General features: G+C 40.2%; 1 protein-coding gene across 3 annotated transcripts in view; it reads right to left on the bottom strand.

The window, feature by feature from the left end:
* Positions 1–17,952, bottom strand: part of dpy19l3 (dpy-19 like C-mannosyltransferase 3) — an 83,605-nt gene that overhangs the window by 34,651 nt on the left and 31,002 nt on the right. For all 3 annotated transcript variants that reach the window (XM_080501883.1, XM_080501882.1, XM_080501884.1), the window contains 4 exons: positions 14,523–14,654; positions 10,490–10,601; positions 7,674–7,730; positions 6,713–6,795 (listed from right to left, as the gene is read on the bottom strand). In XM_080501883.1, the coding sequence (XP_080358009.1) occupies positions 6,713–6,795; positions 7,674–7,730; positions 10,490–10,601; positions 14,523–14,654 (384 nt within the window). The remainder of the gene's footprint in view (positions 1–6,712; positions 6,796–7,673; positions 7,731–10,489; positions 10,602–14,522; positions 14,655–17,952) is intronic.

Below are 17,952 nucleotides of genomic sequence, written 5' to 3'. Positions count from 1 at the left end.
TGTTATGTACAACACATTTACCAGATAGTCTGCCCTGATGAAGGTTTGCAAGTTTTGTTCAGGTTTTCTTTACAATATCAGAATGACGTGTAGTGGCCCCCCCATCAATAACATTAAGGTTGTGAACTGCAGTGATGTTGAACTGGGCTGCAGTACACAGAGGTATTTCCAATATGTCCCCATTAAGATATTGCGTGCAAGTAAAATAAAAGTGCACAGTGGGGAGCCACCGAGATTCCTTTTTTAAAAGACGATTCCAAGTACCAGTACTAACCATTAACTATTTGCTGATACGGATTACTGATACAAGTACTAATTAAATGTCATAAAGCTTAATTCATACTCCATGCAAACGGCAATGAGTTGATGGGAATCACCTCCAATAGCTTCTGTGTCGACACTTCGTCACCTCAATTAGCCTCACAGCCTACAGAATGTATAAAACAGTGCATAGCGTTTATCTACGATCGGCTTCACAACATCACGTAATACTCACCAGGTCACATGAAGGATCTTTTACAAGTATGAGTACTCTGTATCAGGCCTGATACTGGAATCGGTGTCTCCCTAGCCTGCATTCATTCACATATGGATGTCTGAACTGTGCGAGTTGGACAAAGGGCTGGGTAAAAATGAAAGGTTGTACATTGTTTTTCTTCAAATCACTAAGGGGCTGTCCATATGAGAACACCGTTTTCACGGAGGACGTCACGTAATACACTCCGGTTTGCATCAAGGGTCTGTAACGAGTACGAGTACTCTGTGCAGTACGGGACCCCATATACAGTATGGGTGCTACCCTAGTGCAAACAACCTTGTGCGAGAAAGAATAGCTTTGTTTTTTTGTTGAAAAGTGTGGGTGCATCAATGGAGATGTAGACCACGGGAAGGCACCAGATCTAAGAATCTCAGTCCACCTCTATCCAAGCCCCAGACCAACCATTTCATTATATACAACACCAACACAGGTAGCACTCTTGAAAAGAGAAGCTAAAGTCTCGTCTCAGCAGCAAGTGCTGCCCACTTCAACAGAAACAACTTCTAGTGCCTGTTTAATGATTGTCCTTCAGTTACACAGAAGCTACACTCATTTCTGACACCTCTGTCATACAAAACTCCTTCAGCTTAAGACTTTTTTTTTTTTAAAGGTTTCTTGAGTGTACTGTTCTCACTCAATATATCAGTATAAATTCTGCGCTGTTTTGTAAGAGTATTCAGAATCATTGTCCTGTTGAAAGGACCAACTTAAAGATAGAAGTCTTAGCATTATAGTCCAGCTCCTTCTATTAACGTCCTGAGGCAGTGCAGTAAACTGAAAATGGTAAAATGTCTTTAAAATGCCTGGCACTACTGTATATTCTACACCCCTTGAACAACAGATATTCCCAATATATCCGATTGCTGTTAAATATTAATAAAAGAAAGGTTTACCAATATATTATTTGACATGAAACCGAGACATTTAGCAATTCGATGGCAGGAGCAGATATGGGTAAAAAAAAGACTTGGAAAAGGAGCCAAATGGTAACTGACAGCTTAAAACCAAATAGAGGAGTATTCGGTATTTAATTAGGTGAATTGGCGACAGGTCAGTAACAAGATTAGGCATGAAGGAAGAAATTTAGGACTTATTAAAACACATCACGAACATCAACAATGGGAGAGCACGGACATTCATATGGACAGACGACCAAGTTGGACTGTTATTACGGTCAACTATAAAACTACCAAGTTCCAGGAGAATATGGACTGAGAGTCATGACACTCTGGAGGAAACATTGTTCTGATTGTCCCGCAACTGAGCATGTGCAGAAGATCTGTTTTCTACATCCAAGGAGCACATGCACCGTAGCAGCGCTTCAGAAAAGTTGTATTTTCAGATCATTTGTGAAGATTTCATGCATTTTTGGCAAACACTTTGTAAAATTCATACAAATCAATAAATAATAAAAAGTATGGGAATTGTTTAATTGAACAGATTCAACATAATTTATCAAACGTTCACTCATAGTTCTCAGTCAGCATCTTATTTGAAAAGGCACTATGTGATAACAATACGGTGGCTCTACATACATCAAACTGAAATAAACAGTGTTTCAAGTTTCTGAATGTAATTAATGACACAGGGGTTTTTTTTGTTGTTGTTTTTTTTAAAGTTCCACCTTGGGAGCCATTTTCAAAAAGGAGCCTTTTCAGCGACTCCAAGCAGCGTTGTTTAAAAAAACAAAAAAAAAACAACCTCCAAACACGACCAAAGTTTTTCATTTTCACTTGAAAAACTGCATTCCTTTGAACGTGACCTTAATGAAGCAAAGCTTTTTGCATTTAAAGACAGGCAGAGGTTTCAAATAATGTTCTTCAACATGAAGACGCCATCATCTGCAGTGAACAAAATAGAAAGAGTTACGAGAAATCTCAGTGCGAGGGAAAGGCTGAAGGTCAGAACCAGACGGTGGTGATCTTCAGGCCCTCGGGCAGCAGGGCATTAAAAATAGAAGCGAGTCTCCATTGAATATCACTGCATGAGCTCGAGAACACATCATGGTGTCCTCCACAAAGGAGAGTCAAACTGGTACCCAGCAGAGAAGAAACAACCAGAAACATTGTCGTCATGTCTGAGAAGGAGCAAATTCAAACTGTGGGTTTGTTCTGAGGATTAAATAGACAAGTTTGTCCATCTTGTTATCAGCTGATAATTCAAAGCCTGCCTCTATGGTGGTGTGGGGTTGCGCCACGGCCTGTAGTGTGGGAGGCTTACACTTCTGGAAAGACTGAAAAGTACACTGAGATTTTAGAGCAACATCTGCTCCCATCCAGACAGCGTCTGATTCAGGGAAGGAATGGCAGAACTCAGCAAGTCACACTTTGTACACGAGTACAATCAAACTGGAACACGACTGGAGACAATGGTGAACCACCTAGTGCATTAATCACAAGAACATGGCTGAACAGGAAACAGCTGAAATAATGACAAACACAAAATTCCTTGAAAAACTATTGCCCTCATCTAAAGAATGACATTGAGTGGAAATATGTCCGTTGCCCTCCTAAACCCTAACCGGTCTCCACCTCCGACTCTGGTCCTGCAGGTTTCTTCGTATTAGAGAGAAATTTTTCTTTTCCTCCGTCTCCTCTACTTCCTCGTGTGGAATTGTTAGATGTTCTCTATAAAAGTGTCTTGAAATGGCTCAGTTTTATTTGATGACATTGATATAAAATGGAATTGAAATTGACGCAACTTAAAAGAAAGGCGACATGTGGCCTCGATGTTCCTGTCACACTGCTAACAGTACCTGAGGTTCTCTGAGCAAGGCCTTGAGCCCAAGCAGCTCTAGTTCAGCTCATCGATGATTAAAGTAGATTAAATGTGCAGGAATAATTTCCTCCAGAGAATCAATGAAGTAGCTAAACAGTCCTGTCAAAACTACAAATTCAAAATAAGATGTCCAAAATGTCAGTTTTTAACATCTGATATTTGGTTCATGTGCTACTGGGAATAAAGTGTGGGTTACATTCTGATTTAATTTGTATTCAACACGGAATTCTAACATTTTCGGACTTGTGTTTTTTTTTTTCCTGTTGTATTCATTCTGTTATTATTGTATCTCAGCCTCCAGAGCACTTTGTTCCAGCCATGTACAACGTTTTTTTTCTGGACATTAAATGTGTTTTTCTGGCACGTATCTAATGCAGATTAACATGATGCAACCTCCTGTTTGTGTACCTGTGCAACAGCAGTAACAGCGACATGCAGCACCATGGCGCATGAAGAATCTGCAGTTTAAAATCAACACTGGCAGCACATGACTTTCCCTTCCTTTTGCAGTGAAAAGCTTTCGAAATCATGCTCAAAGTCATGTGTAACTTTTCCTCTGAAGACCTTTGAGAGCTCGTCAGATCTCAGCTTGCTGAAAGCACACACTTCAAAAGCAAGAAGCCGTGCAGAGGCTGAAGCAAAACAAGCTTCTCTTGTCACTTCCTAACCAGGTTGCAAACATCTACACATAATCTGGAATATGTAGCATTTTTATTATGTATGCTTATTTGTTTCCACGGTCGTGGGGCTTTTAAATTAACCGGAAATATCTATTCCACTTGTAATTTGGTGAAAAATAGCTATTGGAAGGGATCGTTTTCTAAACTATCACAACGCTTGATGAGGAGAATTCAGAGTGATTTATTGTTCTTACTGCTTAAATGCCACAAGAAAATACTTTTTAGACAATTCAAGCACTGCGCTAACATTGCCCTTGTGTGTGGCTTCAAACAGCATGTCTAATACATGCGATACAATTCAGGCCTGCAAAGTTAAGACAAAGATTAAAGGCAATGATTCAGGAATCGTAACTGTTGATCCCAATACTGCTGTGCATGAAATTCTTTTTGGAGACATTTTTCTTACTCTGTAACGTTAAATGCAGTAGTTATGGAGGTTTTTGTGTAGCAGCGTTCTGTTGTCATACAGTGACATCTAGAGGTCCAACACGGTATATATTGCTATATTTTGATATTCAGGTTGCTTAATATAAGTACCATCACTAGCCAAAGAACTAAGTGCAACTTATAGTCTGGGAAATATGATACTGTAGCAGCATTCAGTTGACATACAGTGACATCTAGTGGTCCAACATGGTATTTACTGGTGTATTTTGATATACTGTATACCACTTATTTAAGTTAAATCACCAGCCAAACAATTAAAAACCAAACAAAAGCGCAACTTATATTCCGGTAAATACAATAACAGCAACATTTTCCACAAGGTATTCAAACTGAAGGCTGCAGAGTTCTACTCAGAAGTGACGCACTTTTGCAAAAACTAGACCGTGATGGATTTTCAGACTGTATCGTATGTATGACTGTATAAAATATGAACATTTTCAGGACTTTTTCTGCAGTACTTTGAGATCATCGTGCTCTCACTTGAGTAATTCAGCCCATTTGGGATTCAACAAGTTTGTACGTGGCCCCGACACTTCTGATGCAACAGAACTCAGAGCTGCAGAGGCCGTGAGTTCACTCCACCTGTCCGAGTTTCTCTGTGTCAGAGAAATAAAAAGGTGTTCCAACCTTCGAGTGAGGCAGAATCGACTCACAAGCTTGTGATAAAAGAGAATAATAATCTCTGCAATAAACTTTGGCATTGGACACCAATGTTATGCTCGGTAATGTTAAATAACTTTGTTACACAATAAATCTATTTTTTTTTTTTTTTTTTTTTTTAATCAGTTTTCTGCTTCAGTTTTGGTCACAGGTCATTGCATATCTCTCCTAATTCTTTTCTGGGTTTATCCGCGGTGTGAGGGATGGTTATACAGGCTCCACTCATTTCACTCCCGCTCTGACGGGAAGATATTTGGAAAGGTGACAGGTGCGATGTGACAGTGGGCGATATGTCAGGTATACTTGGTCAGATAGAGAGCTTGCAGAGTGACACCGGACCGCGAGCGCCACACACAACACTCGGCGTGCCACTGAAGGCCAGAGAGTGACACACACACACACACACACACACACACACACACACACACACACACACACACACACACACACACACACACACACACACACACACACACACACACACACACAGAAGTGCAAACACAAACATTGCAATTTCATGCTTTACCCCGGACCCTGCAGTGACTCACGATGGTTTCCTGCAGACATGCTCTGAAACCAGGATCACAAACTCCAAGGAGGGAAACCAATGTGTTTGCGTAGCAAAAAAAAAAAAAAAAAAAAGTCAATTTATTTCAAAAACTGTATACTGCAGGGGTGTCAAACCCATTTTACTTCAGGGGTCACATGCAGTTTAATCTCAAGTGGGCTGGATCGGTAAATAATTACATTCTAATATATAAATAACTGGAACTCTGAATCTGTGTTTTGTGTTTTAGGGCCACAAAGTATTAATGTATTATTAAGAAGTTGACATGTAATGAACTAACCTTTTACAACAATTGACATCACTGAAATTTGAGTAAAATAACTGCAATCCCAACAATATTCTGCCTCAGTTCACCATGTGCTTTATTACACTTTTTACGTCTTCAAAAGGAAGAAAACACCTGGTGTCATGTATCATCACCACAAGTAACAGACTAAATTGCGCCTCTGACAGTCAAATACATATATTGCAGTTGATCTCGCGGCCAGTTCTGGCCCACGAACAGGATGTTTGATAAGTGGAGATATTTTTCTGTATCACATGGATGAAACAGTAATATTTTTGGTGCTGACTGGTGAAGATATGGAATTTCAACTATTTAGTTGCCTAGTCACATACAACATTCTTCTGGTATGAAGCGGTGTAGAAGATCGATGGATTCATGACCACATAGACGTCAAATCCCCATATTGTAGGTACCCACAACAGTGGTATACACACACCCACACCCACACGCACAGATGTACAGATGCACAGATGCACAGCGGCAGCAGCAACAGTGAAACTTCACTCTGAATCACATCTCCGTCTCTGATCCCGTCAGGCTCTTGATGGAAAGCCCGGCTGCAGAGACCCAGAGGTGGGTGAGCGCTCTGCCAGCAGCTGGGTCCTTTCCAGCACCCGCATGTCTTATTCATAGAGCTCCATCGGCTCTCAACACTTCACTCACACACACACACACACACAGACAGAAACTAATCAAGGGCATCAGGCGGAGGGAAATTTGATCAAAAAGTGAATTCAATTTGCTGTTGATGGTACCTGATCCAGGTCATGAGCTCCACGGTGTCCGGGTCGTAGAACTCCCTCAATTCAGAAAGCTCCTCCATCAGCTTTGGCCAGAACTATGGGAAGGAACAATATGGCATTAAAGCTGAGGAAGAGATAAGTTGAGCTCGGACTTCAATAATCCCACATGGGGAAAGTAAGTAAGAGTAGTTTACATGGTAACCCTTTCAAGTTAAAAACTTGAAAGGGTAGCATTTTGAGTGTCTGTTTACAAGGTTATAACGGTGGTCAGAACCACTAAAAATACAATTTCTGAACTTCCTGAAAAAGTCTCCTTGTTGGAGAAACGCACATGTGCAAAAGTAGTGGCCAAAGTAACTAGTAGTTGGGCACATGCTCTGTATCTGGAATATAAGAACAATGTTTCCTCCAGAGTGTCATGACTCCCAGTCCATATTCTCCTGGGACTTGGTAGTTTTATAGTTGACAGTCACTGTAATAACAATCCAATTTGGTCATCTGTCCACTAGAATGTCGGTGTACTCAAATTGCGAAGGACATAATGTTAATTAAAACAAATACCAGCATCAACTGGAGGCCTGGAATTCTAATTACATCATCTTCCCTGTTACTGCAATTGCTGTGTAAACAGAAATCATTTTCAGAATGTTGTCTAAAGGTGAGCTTTTTCTCAAATGAAAATGTGAAATCGATGCGTTTTCACTTGAAACGTCATCGTGCCAATGAGGACTAAATAACTGCACCATACAAATTGCTTCTACCCAACAAGACAAACAAACAAAAGAGAAAAACTATCATTTCAGAATTCTGTTATGATTCCGTTGCTTGTTTTTATATTCCTGCTTAACTTCCATTTAGGCCATTTTGCGTTGCTCTTTCCGTTCTGTAATGGGCCGTAGGAACCTTCTGGGGCTCGGTAATGAGACCTCCAGTACAGCGATAAACATAAAAACCCACAGAGAAGATGGCATACCTTGTAATACAGGCAGCCGATCATCACTAGAGGAACGCCGTATCTGACGAGCCTTAACTGCAAAGTGAAAGACAACGAAACAGCAATAATGAAATGAAGGGATGTAATTGTCTTAGACATTCACAGTCAGATGGAGATATAACAACCCCCCCCCCCAAAAAAAAAACATCGAAACTATAAAGAAAGACGAGATGACAGAGAGAGCAGCTCTGCTCTGAGGATTACAGTATTCATCTGACGAGCTCAGCTGTCACGTCAGGACCACACTGACACCCAGTGGACACTTTGGGCACTTCACCAGCTTCACTTTGAAGTTTACATAATTTCATTGAATTTTAGTTAGAAACATGATTTGAATTTGAGGGCATTGATGTTTGGAGTTAGAAAAAACTGTTTAAAATACTTAAATTCTGCACTGGCTGCCTGTGTGTCAAAGGATTGACTTCGAAATCTGACTTCTGCTATATAAAGATTTGAATGGTCTTGGGCTGAAATACAGATTTACTAGTAGACTGTGAAACATCCAGATGTCTGGGGTTCTCAGGGTGAGGTTTACCAAGTGATCCAGAGTTGGAAGAAACATGGTGAAGCAGCTTTTAGTTCCTACGCTCTTCACAGGTGGAACAAACTTCCTGCTCACACCCACAATTTTGTTTTACAAAGGCCACACTTAAACTCAGCCTTATTGTTAATTTCAACTCCACATGCAAGACACCTAGTAGAAATGAAATTCTGTCTTGCTCTCACATGGTGTAAACATGCATTTCACCAAAAACAAAACAAAAAATAGAACATTGAAGCCAGATGTTAAGCCCAATAGAATGAGAAATAATCAACCAATAACAATAGATCACTCAGAAAGTGTGCAAATATATACAGTGAATATGTGCAATGTACAAGACACAATACTAATAACAGTGATATTACCTAATGATACGAATAAGAAGTAAGTAATCACCCAATAACAATAAGTCAATCAATATACTTAAACACTATTATTTGCTCAGGCTTTCTAATAATATTTTAGTTATTTTATTGCCTTTATCTAATAGTTTTTTTTCTCCTTTTTATGCCTTTCTTAGGTGCCTTGTTTCAATGTATTATCATTATCTTGATCTCTTAAGGTTAAGATTCATAACTACTTTGTTTTAATATATTTCCTCTATTTCCTTGTAAAGTCTTTGAACTGTCTTGTGCTTGAATGCTGCTATAGAAATAAACTTGCCTTAAATTGACAGCTTTGTAAAACGTGTTCAAAAGACAAAAACATGTACATAATCTAATAATATAACCTGTTGCTTTACAAGTAGGGCACAATTCAAAGGGGGGAACCAGTGCGATGTAGGTGAGAAAAGAAAAGCGATTTACCAAATGTGTGACAAGCTGCTAATCAAAAAGTACAATAGACTCACACTTAATGAGGAATACGTAGGTGTACGTAACCTTTCACAGGCCTGCAAATGTCACACAATTTAAAAGGGTTTCATTTTAACAGATATTTGTCTTTATAATACTAAAATTACATTCAGCTTAAAACAAAGAAGCAAAATTAGATTAACTTCCTCTTATTGCTTCTGATCCTCTTATGAAAAGTCAAACATTCTATTATAGTTGTTTCTCTTTATATTTTCGGGGGAAAACAGTTCACTTTTAACCTCTTAACTGTGGAAGTTCGCTTTAAATTAACTTCCCTGAGTTAAAGAATCATTACAGATTTCACATTTCTATAATGTTTTATTAAGTCACAATTATTTCAATGAGCTTCAAAATCAAAATTTTAAAGTGAGAGGAGCTTGGACAAGTTACACACTCAAATCACTTTAATCAAAGTGAAGAGTCAACTGCACATGATTTAAAAAGTTTCATCTATTAATACTCAACAAACATGCATGTTTCACTACAAGTTCATTAATAATAAACAAGACCTTCCAGACACATTTCACAACTTTTTCCTTATATCATCAGATGTTCACTTCACCTCAACGAGGAACCAAAAGAGTTCCAGTTTCCACAGTGCCGTACCTCCAAACATCAACTTTCTATCAAATTTCATGGACCCAAACTCGGGAATTCTCTGGACGCTAAAGCTGATTTCCCTATTTGGCTCTCGTTGAGGCGAAATTATTGAAATATTAAGTTCAACGAGTATCCCGATGACTTGGAGCTGATATGTTGTGTGGTTTGGGTCAGTGCTTCCCAGCCTTTATATTGAGAGGCAAACTTTTACTATTGTAAACTTCGACACTTTTTTTTTGTAAATGCTTAAACTTAGTAGTTTCATGACATAAATTAATTAAATGCTGACTCAGCTATTTTTTGAAACGTAACATTTTTTTATGCGCCTTAAAATGAAGAGGGCTTCGCTGCCCTGGTTGGGAATCACTGGTTTAGGTTTAATTAACTTTTTGCTACTTCCCTGTGCTTGTTGTTCCTTCATCCTTTGTTATGTTTATTCGTCATTTTGGTAATTTTTATTCATTGATACGAGCCCGTCGGACTTCCCTCCTATCCTGCAGATTTTGGTTTCATCTCCTTGTAAATCTGAAGTTTATTCTGATTTTGTGCAAATAAAGGGGGGGGGAGACCCTGAATGGACGCTGAGTGTGTGCAGAGATGTTGGACTTGAACCCTGGGTCAGAGACGATTGGGCCCACCATCTTTTTTTTCCAAGTCGGTGCTCCTATGTGCACCTCCGGTGGCCAGCAGCAGTTAAACTGGGCATTTGCCAGCAGGCCGGAGTTAAAATGTGCGTTGGTTTATGTGAGAGAAGTGTGCCATGAAGTCACAGACCAGGTGAGCCTGTGTGGAAGCGCTACCAGAGTTCTGCTGCTGCAGCGGACGGCGTTGAGAAGCAGCGTCCACAGCTCGGTCCCGCACACACCGTATGCTGCCATCACACACATGTGGCCCGTCCAGATATACTTCATCCTGTGCGGAGAAAATAAAGAGTGGGGGAAAAAAAAAAATCTCACCTGGAGCTAAAAGATAAATCTGCATTCTTCAGACTGAGGAGAATACACAGCAGGTACAAAAAGCATCTCTTTAATATTAATGTGACGACTCTTTTTGATGTCCCCTCCAGCCAGTAAAGTCCATTAAATTCGAACAAAACAGGCAGGCTGGACTCGCTGGGACTGGAGATGGTTTGAAATGTGTTCCAGTGTGTTTGGACCTGATTTAAGGAGGAGAACGTAGAGTTATTAAGTTCTGATCCGAGCACATGAATCCTAAAGCAAATGAGAAGGAGATTAAAACAGAGAGAGGGGGGTGTGAAATGAGCCGAGGAATAGTTGACAGGTGCAGAGATGGAGCCGCGAGGAAGAGTAAAGAAGTGCAGCCTCACAGAAATAAATCTCAATACTTTTTTTTTTTTTTTTTTTTTAAATGCAAAGGAGCTGTGTGACAGAAACAAATGGCTTTCTGCACCGTTGGCCTTTCGCTCTTAATCAGCATTTTGGAGAAAGTGCTGAAATCAAATGTGTCACTTTGCTCCATACCTGGCCCAGGCTGCATTAACAGCCTTTTTTTTTCCACGCCACACTCCTTTCATCGGAATTTAATGAGTGGTTCAGAGCGTCACTGTAACAGAAATGCTCTGCACAAACGGCAGGGATTAAATGTCTGGTAGAGCACAAGAATCACGTCTACTGTCCAAAACCTGCCGGTCGCGTTGATCTGAGATCTCTCAACAGTTAGTGTCCAGTTCAACTCAACAGCTTACTTGTTTACCGGCTTAGGTTAAAGAAACTACTGTAGAATAGTGCACATTCATATTGTTGGATGAGTTTCTTTCTTAAACCTCCAAAAGTACCACATTCTGTACAACTCAAACTGAAGCCCCATTTATAGTATGTTTTGAGGGAGAAACAAAGAACTTTTGTTGCGCTCCGTTAATGCAACGTTGATCAGGGCCCCTAAAAAGGCAACTTGTTGAAGATGGCTCCCAAGATGGAATTTTTTGTGCTCCATCTTCATGGAAACCTTTCCGAAACGCTGTTCCTGGTCCCCACGGCCATAATAACTAGTATTCAATAAGAATATTTCCTCGAGAGTGTCATGACTCCCAGTCCATATTCTCCTGGGACTTGGTAGTTTTATAGTTGACAGTTACTTGGCTGTCTGTGCTCCAACATGTCCGTGTACTTCCATTGTTAATGTTTAGAGCGGATTGTTTTCTGATGCATGTGTGTGTGGGGTTTCCTTACAAAAACAAACAACAGCACCAACTAGTGGCCCAACATGAAAATGACCATGTTTTCAGTGGTTCTGCCATGTCTATGTAAACAGACATTGTTTTCAAAATGTTGCTCCACAGTCGTCCCTTCATCACCACAGTGAAACATTTTCAGCTCAGTGATCAAACCAGTAACTCACTCTCCTAAATTCACCAGAGCTTGTTTGTGCGTTATTCCTTTGTTGTTGCAAACGTCAACGTTAGTTTAAGGAAAGAAAACCTTTCGTGTTATTTTAAATCTCTCATTTGTTTGTGGGATCAGGAGTAATTTTTCTTCGTGCAAAGTGAGACGATCTGTGATTTCCCCTGTTTCTGGGTTATAATTATTCTAAAATGGGATTATGAGCCCTCCCTGTTGTATGTGAATCTGTCTGCTTCGTCACACTTCCTGCCTTTTTGGAAGGATTGGAACTGAACCTGAAAGAAGCAGAGCAATGATTCAAAGTCCCGAAAAGAAAAAACAAATGAACACATATAAACCAGAAAAATGTGGATTCAGGATGATATTTACAAAGTATAATTAAAGCTTGATAAAACATGCAACTTGATGTTTATCCTCAGTTGAAACTTGCCTGAAAATCGTAAGTATTAAAGTTGCTGAGTTATTTGTTTGGGCTCTTGTTCAAACCAGAATTGGTCACAAGGGGGCGCACCTCAAAACGGGAGATTTTGATTGTCGCCAACACAAAAGGCCAATATCATAAACCACCTCTGTTAAACTTAGCTGCTAACTGCTGACCAATAACGGGCCGAGTATAAACTTTAAACCTTATGTGATTTAGAAGCAACCCAGTATTTCATTTTAAATGACTCTTTAAAATGAATCCTTTAATGAAGGTGGTGTGTAATCATTTAATATTATGGTTTGTTTTCACAAAACTACCAGTGACCAGTATAGAATTGCCTTTGCTTTCTCTCATTAACAGCAGGTTTTTTGATCAATGCAAAAGGGGAAAAAAAGGAGATAATTCTTCTCACAATCGCCATAATTTCCTCCCGACAAAGCGCCTCGACTCAAAGTCAATTATAATTTTATGGCAGTGAATTGTGGACGTCAGGCACGGCAGCGTGTGATCAGCAGCTTCACATGCGCCCGGCATGGGAAACATACTAATGACCCTGGCCATGAAAACCACTCGACATTTATAAATGAAAGTCTGAGCCGGAGAGTTGCTATGTTGGAGATTATGGCTGTAAAAGCTGCGGGGAGCGTGGATGTTTCCCACTTCGCACCATATCGAGAAGGTTTTCCAAAGGTGCTCATGTTGACTATCGACGCAGAGGAGGTTTGTGTGTAAAACACATTCAGTGTTCTCATTAACGACCTAATTATTCTGAAGCTAATTTTGCGGTGCTTCTTTTACACTAGGACTAGTTTCTGTGGCTACAGGCTTGAAGTAATTTAAAAGTAAAATTCAAATTGTTTTTGCATGTTCGTTTGTAAATAGTTTAGAATTTACACATCAACTTTTAAAAACAATGAAAAGGTACAAGTGTTACATGATGTGTTTAATTAGCATAGCATGTTTCTGTGTTTTCAAGTCCAAAAATGTTCGCGTTTACACAGCAACGTTATTGAAAACGGTGTCCGTTTACACAGAAACAGCAGATACGCTGAAAATGATGTAGCCAGCATGCCAGACCACAAGTTGGCGCTCTTGAGATGTTGTTCTTGTATGCAATAAACATTAACAATAGAAGTACACAAGGACATTCGTTTTCAAAAAGTTCCATCCTGGAAGCCGTTTTAAAATAACTGTTTTCAGTGGCTCAGATCACCGCAGTCGCGGAAACGAACCTTCAAAATGTAATGAAAGTTTTCCATGTTCACGTGAAAACATTGTGTAAACGGGGCTCCAGGTCTAAGAAGAATACGACACAGTGAAACTACAAATACGTTGGCAGGATGAAATAATTATCGTAATAGTGAGCTGACGCTAACACTGAAGCTAATCGTATTCATAGTGAAAATCTAGAAAACAATGCTAACTGTGGACAAGGCTGCTTAATATATTCAAAATCAAATGAACTATTAAACAGCTCTAGTACTCGTTGTGATTAAACACTCATTCCATGATAAAAAATGAATACAGACACCCGCAAAACATTTCTATAAGTCCTCTTATTTCGGCCATTTTCCTTTAAATCACTTTAAACAAATCCACTTTTGTTTATCTGACAGAAATCCTTCTTTTAAAATGACTCATATTGGCCGATTTCTGATGTGACAGCTGATTTATCAGGTATCCCTACTTCTGCTGCCAGAACAAAACTCTTGTTAGTGCTGCGCTCAACAGTACATGAGGATCAGTCCTTTATCAATGGATTTGAATGGTCTTGTGGAGTAAAAAAGACTGAGCTGAACATTGAATGATCACATATCCAACTGTCGCTGGTCTCCCTGCTCTGAGTGGACTCACGGTTGGATGGCGCTCGGTGTTTGAGGGCTGATCAAGGCTTAAGTCGACCATTCAGACACTTTGTGGAACCCATTTAAACTTAGCGTCTGCTCACAAGTGCCCGTAATCAACGAGTGCTTCTGAAGAGGCCCCGTATGAGAACTGGAGGGGGTTAGAAAAAGTGAGAACCAACATCTGCTGGTTGACGAAGCTCACCTCATGGTGCTGAAAGCCAGGAGGCCGTAGAAGAGTGTGTGCAACAGATTATAGGCCAACTCCGGGCGGAGAGCCACCACTCGGCCCTCTCCGGCTGCCTTCTTCTCCTCGGCTGAACTTCCTCTTTGTCGGCTAAGGGGAAAGACAGGAGAGCAAGTAAACAGTAATCCACAAAATTACAGCTGGAGAGGAGAAGAAGCCATGGGGGGGGTTGATACTGTTCAGGTTATGACACTTGTCGCCACGAGCATGTCAGTCTACGGGAGTGAGCACACAGGCAAACAGATAGACGCCCAAGGGCAGCGGTGTCACTCGCAGGATTCGGCCTCCCACGTTGAATCAGATGGACGCCGGCTGCCATCTGAATACAAATCCAATCTGCGGCTCCCGCTGACGTGAGACGGGGTAAACCGGATTAAATTAATTCCCGAATTGGCAAATGGCCCTTTGTTCTATGAGGTTAGTATTCCAGCCTCCACCAGCACGGGGTGAGTTGATATGCTAATGTCATTAGTTCAATGCAGCCCCTCACCTTGCACCGCGGGCAAATTAAGCTTTTCAGAGCCGGCCGCTGGAATATTCTGTTTTTCAGAGTGTGAACTAACAATATAGGAGCCGGGACACGGAGACCGGGACCGGGTCTCTGTCGATGTCAGACCCCTCGACTGAAAGTCTTTGTCATTCTCAGCAAGGGCACAAACTCAACGTTTAATCATTTCTTCTCCAACCAAGTGTTTACCGCTTCCAGCTGTCAGCAGGAGACTTTCTGCAGGGTTTAGTGAACACCTGCAGCACTAGATAACAGCGGGATCGACATGTGACACTCACATGTACATCCACGTGCGGTAACCTGATATCTGCAGGATTTCTACAAACTATTCTAAACATCAGAATTTCTTCTCCTGGGAAAACAACCAGGTTGTTTGTCCCATATGATCCAGCAGAACACTTGGTTCTCAGAGTGCTGTGCCCTGGAGGTCCGTAGGTTTTCTACCAGTAGATTGGGAGGCAGAGCCTGCAGCTATCAGGCTCCTCTCATGCAGAACCAACTCCCAGTTTGATTCGGGAGGCTGACACAGTCTCCCCTTTGAAGGTTAGACTCAAGACTTTTCTATTTAATAAAGCTTATGGTGAGAGCTGCCTGGACCATTTTCTAGTCCACCTGCTATAGGTTTAGGCCTTGTCCACAGCAGAACGCTGTTTCATGTAACCATCATTTTTGTCCATATGGCGCAGCATTTTAGGAGCCTTTTCTTTTTTTTAAACGGAGTCCAGAGTGGTGAAGATTGAAAATGCCACCTCGGCTTTGAATGGAATTTTGTGTAATACATCTCGATAATAGAAATGTGCCACAGGTGAAAACCCTGGTTATACACACTTTTGGGCTTTAATATGATAGAACTGCTGTTTTTTTTTTTACAACTAAACTTTTACTTTCAATTAGTGCACTATGGATATAAAGCAGAGCACAACAATGAAGAACTAAAAAGACAATGTTTGTTGAGGGATGCAGTTGGATTTAAAATGTGTTATACAGACCAGTGTTGAAACATGCATTCTATATCTATTATGATTTCTTCTTTATATGGTAAACAGACAATTTATTAGTTGCCAGGAAGCTTTTTTTAATGTCAATGTGATGAATTGATAAATTCGTAGAGATCATTTTGTAGAGTTTCATGGTTTGCTCATTTGTTTCTTCATCATCCTTGTAGTTTTAACATCCATTTTCTTTTTGTTCTTGCACACACCGTTTTGTAATTTCCTCATATTTTCACGGGATTTCACATCTCTAAGTGCACTTGACGTGAAATAAGTGTTGGTACCTCATGTTTCCTCCACTGGGGATTGAGGTGAGCTACTCAAGTTGTAGGCGGTGCTTTAGGCCCTTGTATTTAATCTCATGAGACTGCAGTCATCACTTAGGAAGTCATTTGCCATTTGGTTCCCAGCAGGAGGGGCGCCGTGTTGAATTACCCCGCTTCTTTCACTGTAAGCAGCTGCTCAGGCTGCAGCAGCGTGGGACCGTGCATCAAAGGAAAGGCAAAAAACTCTCTTTACACAATGTAATTAGTCATTTCAGAATGTGTTGAATCTGCTGGGAAAACATTAACTGCTAGACTGATGCACATCAAATTATTTACATGAAGCAAACCTGGTCAGATTTACTGATGTAGTGTGATAATACAGCAGGGTAACATGTGATCATTTGACTTGGATAAATACAAACAATTGTATAATCGCATATGATGTCACTGCAATTTCTTTTATACAATCTTTTCCAATTATATTCAGTTTTGCGCATATTATTTGTAAATTGATTACATTTTCTTTAACATTAAGATCTTGTCACTTTCAATTTGCAGAATACAAAAGCAGAAGTGCATGCAATCACAATTTATCGCAGTTCAGTCGGTGTTTTGTGTTTATGTACATCGTGCATGTTGATATAGCGATGAGCAGATTGTGCTCTATTGAGATGATGCCCACCCATCATCTGTGTTAGCGATGCACAATATACTCCAAATGTATCATTGGCTTTAAACACAATTATACAAAAAAGTGAGTGAACTGTGATGAATTATGTTTTTGTGTATTTCTAATCTGAAAAATCAAAGTGGTAGGATTTCAAATACAGATTGACACGTGTGATTAATTCACAACAACTGAGTGATTTTGATCATTCTTGATGATTCAGAATGGTGATAAAAATTTGAAATTGACAGCTCGGATTGCTTGATGATCGGTGGATTCAAAGCAAGAAACGGAAGAACAAATGTCAAGGAAAAAAATAAACAAAAACAACAAAGTCACGCTCCGTGTACATGACAACCTTTCAAGTGAAAACACAACATGCTTTTGCTGAAACTACAACTCAGTGAATTTGTTCCTTTCAGTTTTTTATGACAGGAGTCATCTCCGAGAAATCCTATGTTTCCCAAGTTTGAAAGACTTTGTTGCTTGGGCTCGTTGTTCAAACGAGAATCGCCCACAAGGGGACATACCCCAAAATGGGAGGTTTTGATTGTCGTCAACACAGGAGGCTAATATCATAAACCACTTCTTATAGGTTAGCCGCAGCTAGTCGTAGGTCGCGGCGAGTGTAAACGCTGAACTTCATGTGATGTACAAATGACCCCGTATTTCATTTTAAATCTCTGAGGTGCGTTGCTCTGCAGCGTGGATGTGTGTAGACGGCTCCATGATTGGTTGTTATTTGTATTTTTCGTATAACCTAAGGACTGCTGTGCTACGCTATCACCTAGATTGACAGTTCCTGCAGCCAATCAAAATCTACCGAACATCCGCATCAGTCAAAATTTCACATGTGATCTTACGAGAGAAGGTTGCGGGATGAAAACAAGTGTCAACAAAAACATACTCACTTAACAAACGTGTTTTTTTTCCCTAATAAATTTTAAGAATTGAT

Source organism: Blennius ocellaris, assembly GCF_963422515.1.
Source record: "Blennius ocellaris genome assembly, chromosome: 1".
Lineage (NCBI taxonomy): Eukaryota > Metazoa > Chordata > Actinopteri > Blenniiformes > Blenniidae > Blennius > Blennius ocellaris.
This window is presented reverse-complemented; position numbering and strand designations above follow the sequence as displayed.